The 13832-nt window shown below is 52.6% G+C and overlaps 1 protein-coding gene across 1 annotated transcript in view; it reads right to left on the reverse strand.

Moving 5' to 3' along the window:
• DSCAML1 (DS cell adhesion molecule like 1) overlaps positions 1-13832 on the reverse strand; it is a 379006-nt gene that overhangs the window by 100824 nt on the left and 264350 nt on the right. The window contains exons 4-5 of the mRNA XM_055273293.1: positions 11288-11434; positions 2527-2805 (exon numbers count right to left, since the gene is read on the reverse strand). Coding sequence (XP_055129268.1) covers positions 2527-2805; positions 11288-11434 — 426 coding nt within the window. The remainder of the gene's footprint in view (positions 1-2526; positions 2806-11287; positions 11435-13832) is intronic.

The raw sequence follows: 13832 nt of genomic DNA on the forward strand, positions 1-13832 counted from the left end.
CTGTCTCTTCATCACCTCTTTTGTGTCTGTCTCCCTTTCCCTCTGGACTGTGGGCCACTTGAAAGCAGGTGACATCTCTCAGCTTCATAGGCCTACCATGACCTGAGTCATTACTGATGGTCTAACTGGCTTAGCAAGCCATTTACAAGCTCCAAACTGACCTCTCCTTGATCTCTATGGGCTAGGGGTTCTGTATGGGGGCTCAGGCTCCCTGTATAGCTTGGTACCCCAAGTGAGGAAGCCTGCAGGAGAGAGGAAGATTGCAAGCTCATGTGGGCCAGGTGCAGCCAAAGCATACATGACTGCATGCTTGCTTCTCCCTACTCGTTTTCCAGAGCCTCTGCCTCCTCTCCAGGAAATGTCAGTGCACATTGAGGCAGGTGGCCTCCTGCTCATCCCAGTCGCCAGCCGGAGCTCCCAGTGCTCTGCCAGCCACTGTCTCCTCACTGCTCCTGTGTGGGCTTGGTGCAGGTTGGGTGGGGGGCTTCATGGAGGAGTAGGGGGTATGGAAAGCATTGCTTTCCTCTCCATGAACCTGGCAGAGAGAGGCTGTAGAGAGGCTGGAAGATGGAGAAAAGTCACGTTGATTCCCCTTGAACCTTGGTGGTCCAAACAAGCCTGCTGTGGGGAGGGGTAGGGGGCTGGGGATCAGAGAAGATGCATTCAGGGTCAGTGTGGGAGTGTACACATCTGGGGGTGGTGACTTGCTGTACACCTGTGAGAGTGTACTTGGACATGGGCATGTTCCTGTGAAGGGATTGTGTAGCTGTGCATGGGTACGGGCACCATATACGTGTGCATGTGTACATGGGGAGGCGGGCAGGTGCATTATCAACATGTGTGCCTGTGTCTGTGTGTCTCCGCTTGCCTGCATACACTGGTGCAGGAGCTGTGAACACTGCATTTACCTACAGGAAGGTTTGCTAATTTTCCAAGGATTTGAGGGTGTGTTGCCCTTCTGACCTATTTGGAGAGAGAGAGAGAGAAAGAGAGAGAGAGAGAGAGACAGAGAGTATGTGTAGAGCAGGAGGGTGGGAAGGAGGTGAAGGTAATATTGGAATAAACTTTTTCAGACAGTGCTTAGGGCAGGAAGGGAGGTGTCAATCCTGATCCTCTGTCTGCTCTGCTGTCCAGGGCTTGTTTGTACGAGAGGAACCCCCAGGCCCCTGAAGTAGGGCTTCCAGCGTTTTAGCCTAAGCATTTGCACCATGCACTACCATCCCAGAGCATTTCTTGGGGCTCTTTCTGTTCTTCCACCTTGAGAATGAATTTGTGTTGGGGGTGGCGCTCTTCTGGGCACTGTAGATAAACACACTTCAACTCTCAAGACTCTCTTGACTGTGAGGAAGGAGACTCAGCCCTTATCTGGGCTGGGGGGAGTCAGACACTAAGCCCGGGAGTGGGCTCTGCTGTGGTTCTCTGGTCAGGCTGAGGGTCTGCAGCCCTGCTGCCCTATGCTCACAATGAATGGGAGGTGGGAGGAGAGTTTCTTTGGTCAACCAGGATGAGACATGGGATCACCTCTGGACATTCTCTTTCCACTGTCCACGTTGAATAACCCTCAAGATGCTGTTAGTAATGACAGCCTCATTCCTGTCTCATGAGGCATGGCATTTCCTCAAGGGTCTCCAGATCCCAGCCCCATGGCAGCCTAGAGAGCAGGGAACTCAGAGAGTCAGAATCTTGATGCCGGAGCTAGAAGGAACCTCTTCATTTCACACATGGGAACCTTGAGGCTGCGTCACACAAGAGTGGACAGAGGTGGCGTAGGGGGAAAGGGGTGAGCTGGGCCTCACAAATCCGCATCCAGAGTGCTTTCCAGGGCATTCGCCCATCTGCTTCTACCCTCTTGGCCTGCCTTGGGGGCTCCTCAGCAGCAGGGGTATGCTAAGGCCACCTGCTCTTCACACCAGCTCCTTGGACCCCTACAAGGGGCAGGAGGAGGAATAGGAAGGAACCAGGGTTGACATCCAGCTGGAAGGTCCCGGCAGAGATGATTTGCTTGTTTATGGCCAGTTTCTGATCTGATTAATCAGTGCCCCTATCAATGATTGTTAAACATCCTGAATGTCACCCTAGGATTGGGATGTATGTCCTCTCTAGTGGATTGACAGCTGCCTTGCTTCCCTTAGCTCAGACCCTACCTCCCTACAAGCCCAGAAGCCCTGACCCCATGGCGAGCATATCACCATCACCCTCCTCATCCCACTGGAGCCTCATGACCTCTGGGAGGTAGGAAGGCTGGGACCACTTTCCCATTTTACAGAGAACGGCACTGAGCTGATGGTCATGGTTATGTGATTTGCCCAAAGTCAGTTACTATCTGCTAATGCCAGAAACAAAAGGCAGGCCTCCTGATTTCAAGCCAAGGGCTTTTCCAGGATACCAGACTGCCTTCCCCAGTCAGCCAGGGTTATTCCCAGGGCTTGGTCAGAGACAGGTCCAGCTGTCGGCCACACTCCTCCCCCGACCCCTGAGGTGCTCTCAGAGGTTACTGGGGCTGCAGAAGGGGCTTGCCTGACTCACCAATGACCATGAGGATGCCTGTGGCCTCTGCCGAACCGAAGGTGTTGGTGACCTCACAAATGTAGGTGCCGCTGTCCTCGGTCCGCAAGTCACTGATGGTCAGCCCTGTGATGCGCTTGGTCCAGCGGCTGTCAGCCGGGAGGGGCCGGCCATCCTTGAGCCAGCGGATGGCCGGGATAGGGTAGCCCGAGGCGGTGCAGGGCAGCTCCACAGTGTGGCCGGCCCACACTTCCTGGGAGTGGAAGCCATCCAGGATGGTGGGGATCGACTCAGCAGGGTCTGGAAGGCAGAGAGGGTCGGCAGCCCTGGGAGGGAAGGCAAGCACCCAGACAGCAGCCTGCTGCCCATTGGCGCCCATACCGAGCAGCTTCCAGGGCGGCTCCAGAGGAACATTTCAGGGAGGGTGCACTGTGTCTTCTGTGCTCAGGCCAGACCAAGCCCCAGAAAACTTTGACTGGGATTCCCAGCAGGGGCTGGGAGGAGGAGAGGATATGATGGAGTTCGGGACTAGAGTGACAGACAGAGAGACAGATGGAAGAAGGGGGAAGACAGCAAGACGTGCAGGGAGGGAGAGGGTGTGCATGAGAACTCCTTTCCCACGGACAGTCCCTGGGTTCTTTTTTTTTTGAGATGGAGTCTCGATCACTCTGTCACCCAGGCTGGAGGGCAGTGGTGTGATCTTGGCTCACTGCAACCTCCACCTCCCAGGTTCAAGCAATTCTCCTGTCTCAGCCTCCCAAATAGCTGGGCCTACAGGCACGCACCACCACACCCAGCTATTTTTTGTACTTTTAGTAGAGACAGGGTTTCACCATGTTGGCCAGGCTGGTCTCGAACTCCTGACCTCGGGCGATCCACCTGCCTTGGCCTCCCGAAATGCTGGGATTACAGGCCTGAGCCACCACGCCCAGCTGTGTCCCTGGATTCTGGCCCAGGCTCTAGAGCACTGATGTGTCATGACGTCTCAAGTTTGCAATTCATGGTAAGTATCTCTCTGGGCCTACTGGGAGATGGGAGGACGATCTATCTGTTCCTGCTCTGTCTTCTCCTGCCCGCACTCTGGACAGACTCAGAAATGACCAGTGCATTTCCATCAGTGCCTAGAAGGATTCAGAAGCCCCACCGGTCACCTGTGACAATCCTCTATTTTGCATTCAGAAACCAAGAGAAACCAGCAACTACGAGACCTGCGGCCTGAAGCTGCAGAAAACCATAGCGCCTGCGGGCAGGATTCTGTGTGCAATGCCCAGGCATTTCTGAGTGGTGTCCTGTCCGCCCTCTCAGGCTCGTTCCCACCGTCCAAGGCCTCTCTGGGTTTCCTGCCCCTGGAGGACCTCCTCCTGTTTTAAACCTCCCCAAGATGCCCCTCACCTATACAACATACCTCCGCTGCTTATCCTGAATGCCAAGGCCTTCTATGGTCTGGGCCAACAAGTCGGCCTGGCCTGCTTACTGTCCCCTGTCTCCACGGAACCCTGCAGTGGTGTGCTGGGTCACCTGGATGCCCAGCCAGCCTGCTCTGCCTGGCCAGCTCCTACTCATCTTTCAGAAACCAGCTTAAATGTCACCTCTTCTGGATGCCTCCCCCAGGCCACTCTCAGTGACTCCCACAGATTTTTCTTTTTCTTTCATTTTATTTTCGAATAACTCCCCATTATTTATTTTTATTTTTATTTTTTTGAGGCAGAGACTCACTCTGTCGCCAGGCTGGAGTGCAGTGGCGTGATCTTGGCTCACTGCAACCTCTGCCTCCTAGGTTCAAGCAATTCTCTGTCTCAGCCTCCTGAGAAGCTGGGATTACAGGGGCCCGCCACCATGCCCAGCTAAGTTTTGTATTTTTAGTAGAGACGGAGTTTCGCCATCTTGGCCAGGCTGGTCTTGAACTCCTGACCTTGTGATCCACCCGCCTCGGCCTCCCAAAGTGCCAAGATTATAGGCATGAGCAACCGTGCCCAGCTCAGAACTTCCCCTTATTTTAAAATAAATGTTTTATTAATAGGTCAGGCATAGTAGCTCATGCCTGTAATCCCAGCACTTTGGGAGGCCGAGGTGGGAAGATCACTTGAGCCCAGGAGTTGGAGACCAGCCTGGGCAACATAGTGAGATCCCATGTCTACCAAACAAACAACCCCCCCGCCCCCCCCCCCCCCCACACACACACGACTATAGTGCCAGGTGTGGTGGCACAAGCCTGTGGTCCCGGCTACTCAGGACGCTGAGGTGGGAGGATCAATTGAGCCAGAGATGTGAGGCTACAGTGAGCTATAATTGTGCTACTGTACTCTATCCTGGACAACAGAGCAAGAGCTCGTCTCAAAAATAATGATAATACTAATACGAATACAAGCTTTAAAAGTGTTTTAACAGATAAAATAGATAATATATGTGAGAGGTGACAGCTGCTGGCAGCCCTCACAGCCCTCGCTCCCTCTTGGCGCCTCCTCGGCCTCAGCGCCCACTCTGGCAGCACTTGAGGAGCCCTTCAGCCTGCTGCTGCACTGTGGGAGCCCTTCCTGGGATGGCCGAGGCCGGAGCCGGCTCCCTCAGCCTGCGGGGAGGTGTGGAGGGAGAGGCACCTGCGGGAACCGGGGTTGCCCACGGAGCTTGCTGGCCAGCTGGAGTTCCTGGTGGGCGTGGGCTTGGCCCTGCACTCTGAGCGGCCGGCCGGCCCCGGGAAGTAAGAGGCTTAGCACCCGGGCCAGCAGCTGCGGAGGGTGCGCCGGGTCCCCCAGCAGTGCCGGCCCACCGGCGCTGTGCTCGATTTCTCGCCAGGCCTTAGCTGCCTCCCCCCGGGGCAGGGATCGGGACCTGCAGCCCACCATGCCTGAGTCTCCCCCGGCTACCCCCTGGCCGTGGCCTGAGCCTCCCCAACAGGCACGGTGCCCGGTCCCATCGACTGCCCAAGGGCTGAGATGGCAGGCAGCTCCACCTGCGGCCCTGGTGGGAGATCCACTGGGTGAAGCCAGCTGGGCTCCTGAGTCTAGTGGGGACTTGTAGAACCTTTATGTCTAGCTAAGGGATTGTAAACACACCAATCAGCACTCTGTGTCTAGCTCAGGGTTTGTGGATGCACCAATTGGCACTCTGTATCTAGCTAATCTGGTGGGGACTTGGAGAATCTTTATGTCTAGCTAAGGGATTGTGAATGTACCAATCGGCACTCTGAATCTAGCTCAAGGTTTGTAAATGCACCAATCAGCACTCTGTGTCTAGCTCAGGGTTTGTAAATACACCAATGGACACTCTATCTAGCTAATCTAGTGGGGACGTGGAGAACTTTTGTGTCTAGCTCAGGGATTGTAAACGCACCAATCAGCAACCTGTCAAAACGGACCAATCGGCTCTCTGCAAAACAGACCAATCTGCTCTCTGTAAAATGGACCAATCAGCAGGATGTGGGTGGGGCCAGATAAGGGAATAAAAGCAGGGTGCCTGAGCCAGCAGTGGCAATGTGCTTGGGTGCCCTTCCTATCGTGGAAGCCTTGCTCTTTTGCTCTTTGGGTCCACACTGCTTTTAAGAGCTGTAACACCACGAAGGTCTGCAGCTTCACTCCTGAAACCAGCAAGACCACGAACCCACCAGAAGGATGAAACTCCAAACACATCCAAACACCAGAAAGAAGAAACTTGGGACACGCTGCCTTTAAGAACTGTAACACTCACTGCAAGGGTCCGCGGCTTCATTCTTGAAGTCAGTAAGACCAAGAACCCACCAATTACGGACACATACACATACGCACTTGGCAAAACTTCGGAAAGTACAGAAGAGCATGTCATAAAGGGAGTCTCCATCGTCCCCACCCTCCTGCCCTCTGCCACCCCACATGACTCTCCACAGGCAGCCCCCGTCAACACTGCCCCTTTCAAGGGCGATCAGCATCCAGAAATTGTGAGCTCCTCAAGGCAGCGTACACTGCTGTATGTCCCCAGGCTGCTGAACCATAAATGTCCAGGGAGGATGAATGGGGCACTCAGGCATGGGCAGGCTAGTAGTCTGATTTTTCTGGATAGAAATCCCCGCTGCAGAACTGTATAGACTTGTGGAATTATAGGGCTGGCTTAGGGAGCTTGAGGCACGAAGAGATGAGGATGCTGAGACCACTAATGTACAGGGACCTGCCTGGGATCACAACATGGAGCTAAGATCAGAAGCCAGGTCTCCCCCACCCTTGTTCAGTAAATGGCGTCTGAGATGGAGTAATCTAAAATCCTAAATTTTGCTTAGGAATGGATAGTGGTCCCTTCACTAATGGGAGCTTTCCTCTGCCCTCAGCAATTGCCCTGGAGAGGGGTTGGGGTGAGAATTCTCTCTAGGGGAAAGAATCTCTGTTCTCTTCCCACCTTCCAGTGCGCGTCAGGGGCTGCCTGTGGGCTACAGAAGGAGCCCGGGCTGGGAATCAGGCTCTCCAGGGGCAAGTTCTGCCTATGTCACTGAGAAGCCCTGTGACCTTGGGCGAGTTTTGTGATCTCTTAGAGCGCGAGTTTCCCCACCTGCCCTGGTAGAGGTAATAACATTGCCTCCAGACCTCACAAAGCTGTTGCAGGCAACCAGTGGTATAGGTGTGTGGAAGCGCTTTAGACGCTCAATCCAGCTGCAGATGGCGCGGGACAATTACTATCTAGAGCCCATGTGCCCTGCCTGCCAGATTCTGTGGTCTCTTCTCCCACCCCCAACCCGGTGGGAATGGCTGGGATAAACAAACCCAGTGCCAAGGAAGAATTACTCAATGTGACACTTAATTGATGCAAAATACACAAATTCCGTGGCACACTGCAGAATTTACAAGCGGAGGGGCCATCAGGGTGGTGGAGGAAGGGGCGGGGGGAGGGAATTAATCACCGAGGCTCAGGCGTGAAATTAAATTCTGAGGGAAAGAAACCTCTTTCATTACTCCAGAGCAGAAGTAAAATGCTGCGGCGTGTACACGGCGACAGCCCGGGGGGACCAGGCGCTCCTAGCACTGAAACAGGGCTGGGGGAGACAGATGGTCAGGCTTGAGAAACTGCTGGGAGTGCACTAGAGCTAGGCTAGGCTGGCTGGGGGTCTGAGACGCCCTGGGGAGGCTGCTGGGACCCCCCTATAGGCAGCTGAACAGCACTGCTGTGGTTAGGTGGTTAGGGCACCACCAAGAGCATGGCTTCTGCACCTGGCTCTGTCCTTTGTGAGCTGGGGATCTGATTCCAGTACCTCAGCCTCTCTGACCACTGGTCTCCTCCTTTATAACTGCAGATGACAATGCCCATCCCACTGAGTTATTGTGGGGACGGAGTGAGTTAATACACCTGAAAGCACTTGGTAAGAGCTAAAAAAAGCACCTAGATGTATGGAATGATTATGATTAGGTTGTATTTTGTGGAGGCACAGACTCTTCTTGCAACTGCCTCTGCAACTTGGAAAATACAGAAAAATGAAAGTTGGAATGTAGTAGGAATAACAGTGTAGCAACAACAGAACAACAACCACTGACAATAATAGTAGCAGCTACTGTCTGTCCAGAGCTTCCTGTGTCAGGCACTAGCTAAGCTTTTTATAGGCAGTATTTATTTATTTATTTATTTATTTATTTTGGAGACAGAGTCTCACTCTGTCGACCAGGCTGGAGTGCAGTGGCATGATCTCACAATCTCAGTTCACTGCAACCTCTGCCTCCCTGGTTCAAGCGATTCTCTGCCTCCGCCTCCCGAGTAGCTGGGATTACAGGTATGTGCCATCACACTCAGCTAATGTTTGTATTTTTAGTAAAGATGGGGTTTTGCCATCTTGGCCAGGCTGGTCTTGAACGCCTGTCCTCAAGTGAGCCACCTGCTTTGGCCTCCCAAAGTGCTAGGATTACAGGCCTGAATCACCTACGCCTAGCCTTTCTTAATAGGAGATATTCTGTTTCATTCTCACAGCAACCCAGTAGGAGTACATTTTGTTACTCCCATTTTCCGGATGAGGCAGCTGAGGTTTGGAACATTATTTTATGCCAGGCTGCACAACTAGTGAGTGTTGAGGCGGAGATGGAAAGTTTGGCGTAATTCATAACTGCCATCTTAATAATACACCTCGTTATCTCTCCCCACCCCCAGCAACTTTAGCCCTGAGTGCTGAAGAGACCACAAATGTGGTTCCTGTTCTCATGAACTGACCACCTCCAGTGCACTGCCATTTGTACCATTCTCAGCCGCAACAAGCTCGAGGAGCTCTCAGGGGTCCTGGCCTCTAGAGACTGAAACATCTCAGCGGACACTCGTGCCCTGCCTCTCTCTGGGGACTGATCTCCACCTCAGCTCTGGGGAGTGGATCCCAAGTGCAATGGGGAGGGGCGGGTGAGCCCGAGACGGGCTCTGGGCTCCCCAGTGCCAATCCCCTTAGCACTGCTTGCTTCAGTATCAGTTGCGTTTTTGCCGAGACAAGCAGCTTGCAGATCGCCTTGTCACATCCCATCACATCAGGGCCCCGCGTCACTGCATGTGCCCCCTCCCTGGAGCCCTCTCGCTCGCTTCCTTTGTCTCTGTGCATGTCTCTCCGTTCTGCCTTTCCCCTGCCCCGTGCCGATCTCTCTTTGTGCTGGGGCCTCTCTCCTGTCTGGGTACCGTCCCATCTTCATGCCCGCTTTTCTATTTGGGCTTTATCTGTGAGTCTCCTCCCCCTCACTCCTTCTCCCGGAAGCTGGTGGTGAAAGAGGAGGGGAAGAAGGGCTGGCATGGCCTCCAGTTCAAAGAATGTCTCTTTCTGAGGGACTCTTGCCTAGTGCCCCCAAAAGCTAGAGGCCCACCCAGGAAACTAGAGGATGAAGGGGCCAAATATTCATGGAGGAGAAGGGAGCAGGCCTGCAGGAAGGGGATTCCTGTGTCTTTCCCACATTGCAGGATAAGCATGCAAATGAGATGCAAAACACCATACCAACAAGTCCCTGTCATTTGGAGGTGAGCCCTTTGGAAATTGGGCTGCGGATTCCAAAGTCAAGCCACAAAGATGGGGCCGCACGGAGCAGCCCCGTCCCCTACCCTTATGACAGCATGGTTTCCCTCGGCATTGAGTAATGCCATAAATATTTACTTGGCACCTACTGTGTGTTAGGCTCTGTACAGGGCCAGGCACTGAAGACACGGGTGAATCGGGAGCCAGGTTGTTGCCCTCCCAGCTCCTGATCTCCTGGCCTAGCCCCACATGTGACAGACAGGTGGAAGGGGTCCTGGAGACAGTCTCTGTGGGTCAGAGCAAAGACCAAACCACCAAACTCAGGGCAGAGCTCTGAGCACCCGAGGCAGACAGAATCAGAGCAGCCACCTCGACTGGTTCCTTTTCCAGAGGCCTAGAGAGGCTTCGAGATTTCATGAGTCTGATCCCAAAAGCCAGGTGTTCTGGCTTAGCGTTCATCCCCATTCCAAAAACTCCAATCTCAAGACAGAGATTTTCAACTCACAACCCGCAAACTGTTAGGAGGTTGTGAAATCCATGTGGTGAGTTGTGGTCGGCATTTAGAGAAATCAGAATTAGACAGAATAGAATAGAAAATTCCAGAGCGCCTTGCAACGAGCATGGTAGAAAATGCCAGTGTGCATTGCGCAGGCTGTGATAAGAACGTCTGTCTGGGCATTGCGGTCAAAGAGTTTGGAAACCACTGTTCAGACAGCCTTCCACGAGGAGCGCCTCTCTGTGATCTTGGCGTGGATATGGGCATTCAACTGACCCCTTCTATGGGGTCCTGTAGCGGGAAGGACCCCAAGGCCAGGGGTTCAGAGTTTGAATTCTGGCTGTACCTCCCATTGGTTAAATAGCTCTGGCAAGTCGCTTGGCTTCCCTAAGATTTGATTTTCTCGCCTGTAAAAATGGGGGGAACAGCGCACACCTCACAGGGCTGTGACGGTCCCTGACAGAAACAAATGAGGGAATCCCAGATACACAGGAGGATTCAATAAACACCAGTTTCCATCCCTCCTGAGAAGCTATAATCACCCCAAAAGAAGAATCCTCTATCCTGTTTAGAAATATTTTGTTTATAAATTATGTTCTGCCTGCTTTCAAATGTTGCGAGGTGGCCTGTGACAAAAGATACATGTGTACTCATTGATCAGATAGAATCCTCAGGCTGGGCGCAGTGGCTCACACCTGCAATCCCAGCACTTTGGGAGGCTGAGGCGGGCAGCTCACCTGAGGTCATGAGTTCAAGACCAGCCTGGCCAACATGGTGAAAACCTGTCTCTACTAAAAAACACAAAAATTAGCTGGGCATGGTGGTGCACGCCTGTAATCCCAGCTGCTCAGGCGGTTGAGGCAGGAGAATTGCTTGAACCCAGGAGGCGGAAGTTGCAGTTAGCCAAGATCACGCCACTGCACTCCAGCCTGGGCAACAAGAGAGAAACTCCGTCTCAAAAAAAAAAAAAAAAGAAAGAAGAAAGAAAGAAAGAATACTCAAAAGCACCTAGAGGCATGGAAATGCAATCCCCCCACCCCCAGCAAAAGCAACACTAATAGTTACTATGTTTGAGTGTCAGATTTTATCTATGAGCTTCCTGACAGGAAAGGCAAAAAAAGAAAAAAGAAAAAAAGGAAAATGTGGGTGAGTCTCGTAGCCTCATTATTTGAAAATGAAAACATAGCAAAGAGGTCTTCCTTGGTGGTTTCAGTACCTGGTTTCTTTAATCTCTTTCTCTGATTTCCCTGAGTACACAGGGGGCTCCTCCATCTGTGGTGGGACACGCCAAGTTCCAGGGATGGCCTGGTGTCCTCCCTTCCCAGCTCGCCCCGTTCTCCCCAGGCCCTCTCCCCTACCTGTCACGGAGAGTCGTGCCCCATTGCTCTGCCGGGTCTCCCCGCTATACTTGTGCTTGGTGATGCAGCGATAGGTGGAGAGGGCGTCCTCCTTCTGTACGTCAGAGATGTACAGCCCGCCATGGTAGGTAATAAAAAACCTGTTTTCTGGAGACATAATCAGGACATAGTTCGTTCGTTACTTGCCGGTTTGGTACAGCCTCAGAGGCAGGGTTGCGTCTCTGACAGATGAGGATTTTCACACACAAACAAAATGACAAATAGAAATGATAGTAGTTGTTCCTTTTAGTGTAGATGCTCCAGGGTTTAACAGAAAGAAGCTGGGCTTTAGAGTTACACTGAGATCTGGGTCCCAATCCGACTCTTCTACTTATGGGCTGTGTGGCCTTGGGAAAGTTACTTAACCTCTCTGAGCCTTATCTGTACAATAGGGTACAAATAATGGGGTGGGTGTACAGATTTAAAAAATGGGGCCAGGTGTGGTGGCTCGCACCTGTAATGCCAATGCTTTGGGAGGCTGAGGCAGGAGGATCACTTGAGACTAGGAGTTGGAGACTAGCCTGGGCAATATAGCGAGACCCTGTCTATAAAAAAAAAATTAAATAATTAGCTGGGTTTGGTAGGGCACGCCTGTAGTCCCAGATACTTGGGAGGCTGAGGCAGGAGGATTGCCTGAGCCCAGGAGGTCAAGGCTGCAGTGAGCCGTGATCGCACCACCGTACTCCAGCCTGGGCGACAGCATGAGACTCTTGTCTCTAAAAAAGTAAACATAAAAAGAATAAAGTGTCTGGTGCAGAATAAGCACTCACTAAGTGAATATTAGTTCTTATCTTTCCTACCTCTTTGCAAGAGTTTGCAAAACTCTTTCATATTCCTTGCTCGTTGGCTTTTACAACTGTTTGAGATGCTAGCTCCATTTTACAAAGAAGGAAACTTCTTTGTAAGTTGAGGCTTGTAGTAAAGTAACTTGAGGCTTGTAGTAAAGTAACTGGCCCAGGTTACACGGCCAGGAAGTGGACTGGAACTTCTGACTCCCAGTTGTCCCTGTGCATGGAACTACACATGAGCCTCAATCCCCTTCTCTCAATTTAAATCCTTTATTCACTCAACAAATGATTATTGAGGCAAAGCTATACTAGGATGGGGACAAGGAGGGGCAGATACACAATAATCATTCAAACAGTTCTCAAACACCCATTGTGTGCAAGGCAGTGAAGGGGACAGGCACTGCGCTCTGTGTCTCCTGCCACTGCTACAGCCATCTCTGCCCCGACTGTTGGGACCTGGCGGGGGAGCAGGAAGCACAGGTGGCAGCATGCCCGCTTTGCAGATTGCGACACAAGACCCCCCTTCCCATCCCGGAGGGGAAGTGGATTTCCTTGTCTGAGGTCCTAAGGCTCACCCTGACCTTGAGCCGATCAAGGCTGATTTAAAGGAGAAAACTGGACTTGAGGGTTGGTGGGGGGTTTGCACTACACTCCCTAAGCTCATGGGTGTGTCCTCCCACTGAGGCCAGACTGAGATGGGGAGGCGAACCCTGGGGTCCTCTGCCGCCTCTTTGGGGATTTCCCAGGCAGGCCGGGAGGGCCCAGGCTGCCATTTCCATGGGAGGGGGCCTTGGAGTCAAGATAGTGGTAGTGACTTGAAAGCCGCAGGGGAGAGGGTCATGCTGAACCCACGGGAAGAACCCGATAGCACCACATGTCAGGCTGGCAGAGGGAAACATTTTGGGCAATTCCATGCCCTTCTAGCCCTATTATTTAGAGGTCTGCTTCCTCCTACCTGAGGCCTAAGTGACATCCCCTCAGCCAAGATGAGAGCTCTGCTCCTGTGAGGAATATTCTGTGGTATCCCACCCATCTCCCTCCACCATCCCAAGCACAAGTCCAAGATTCTCAGCACCTGGAGGTGGGAACCTCACCAAAGGGCACCTTCTGCCACTGGAGGCTGTAGAACTGCAAGGCTGAAAAGCTGAGTGCACGATGCTATCTTTGACAAAGGTTCTCCAGCCTTCATTTGAATATCTCTGGGGCTGGGGAACTCCCTCCCTCACTCAGCAGCCCATTCCAAAGTTGACTTTTAGATCAGTCTTCTTTGGTGACCATTGATCTTCTTGGTGCTCCCTCCACGGGTCCTGCTTTGACTCACTGGTGCCCCGCTGAACCAGCCGAAACCCATGTTCCTGACATACTCCCTCACACACTGGAAGGCAGCTGTGATGCCCTTTAAATTTTCTTCAGGGTTAACAGCCTTAGGATTTTATTTCCATTTTATGTATTTTTTGAGACAGACTGCCACACTGTCACCCAGACTGAGTGCAGTGGTATGATCACAGCTCATTGCAGCCTTGACATCCTGGGCTCAAGCAATCCTCACACCCCAGCCTCCACAGTAGCTGGGACCACAGGCATGCACCACCACACCTGGCTAATTAAAAAAATTTTTTTTTGTAGAGATGAGGTCTCGCTATGTTGCCCAGGCTGGTCTCAAACTCCTGGATGCAAGGCATCCTTCTGCCTTGGCCCTCCAAAGAGCTGGGATGACA

The sequence above is a fragment of the Symphalangus syndactylus genome, chromosome 3 (genome assembly GCF_028878055.3).
Source record: "Symphalangus syndactylus isolate Jambi chromosome 3, NHGRI_mSymSyn1-v2.1_pri, whole genome shotgun sequence".
NCBI classification, from domain to species: domain Eukaryota; kingdom Metazoa; phylum Chordata; class Mammalia; order Primates; family Hylobatidae; genus Symphalangus; species Symphalangus syndactylus.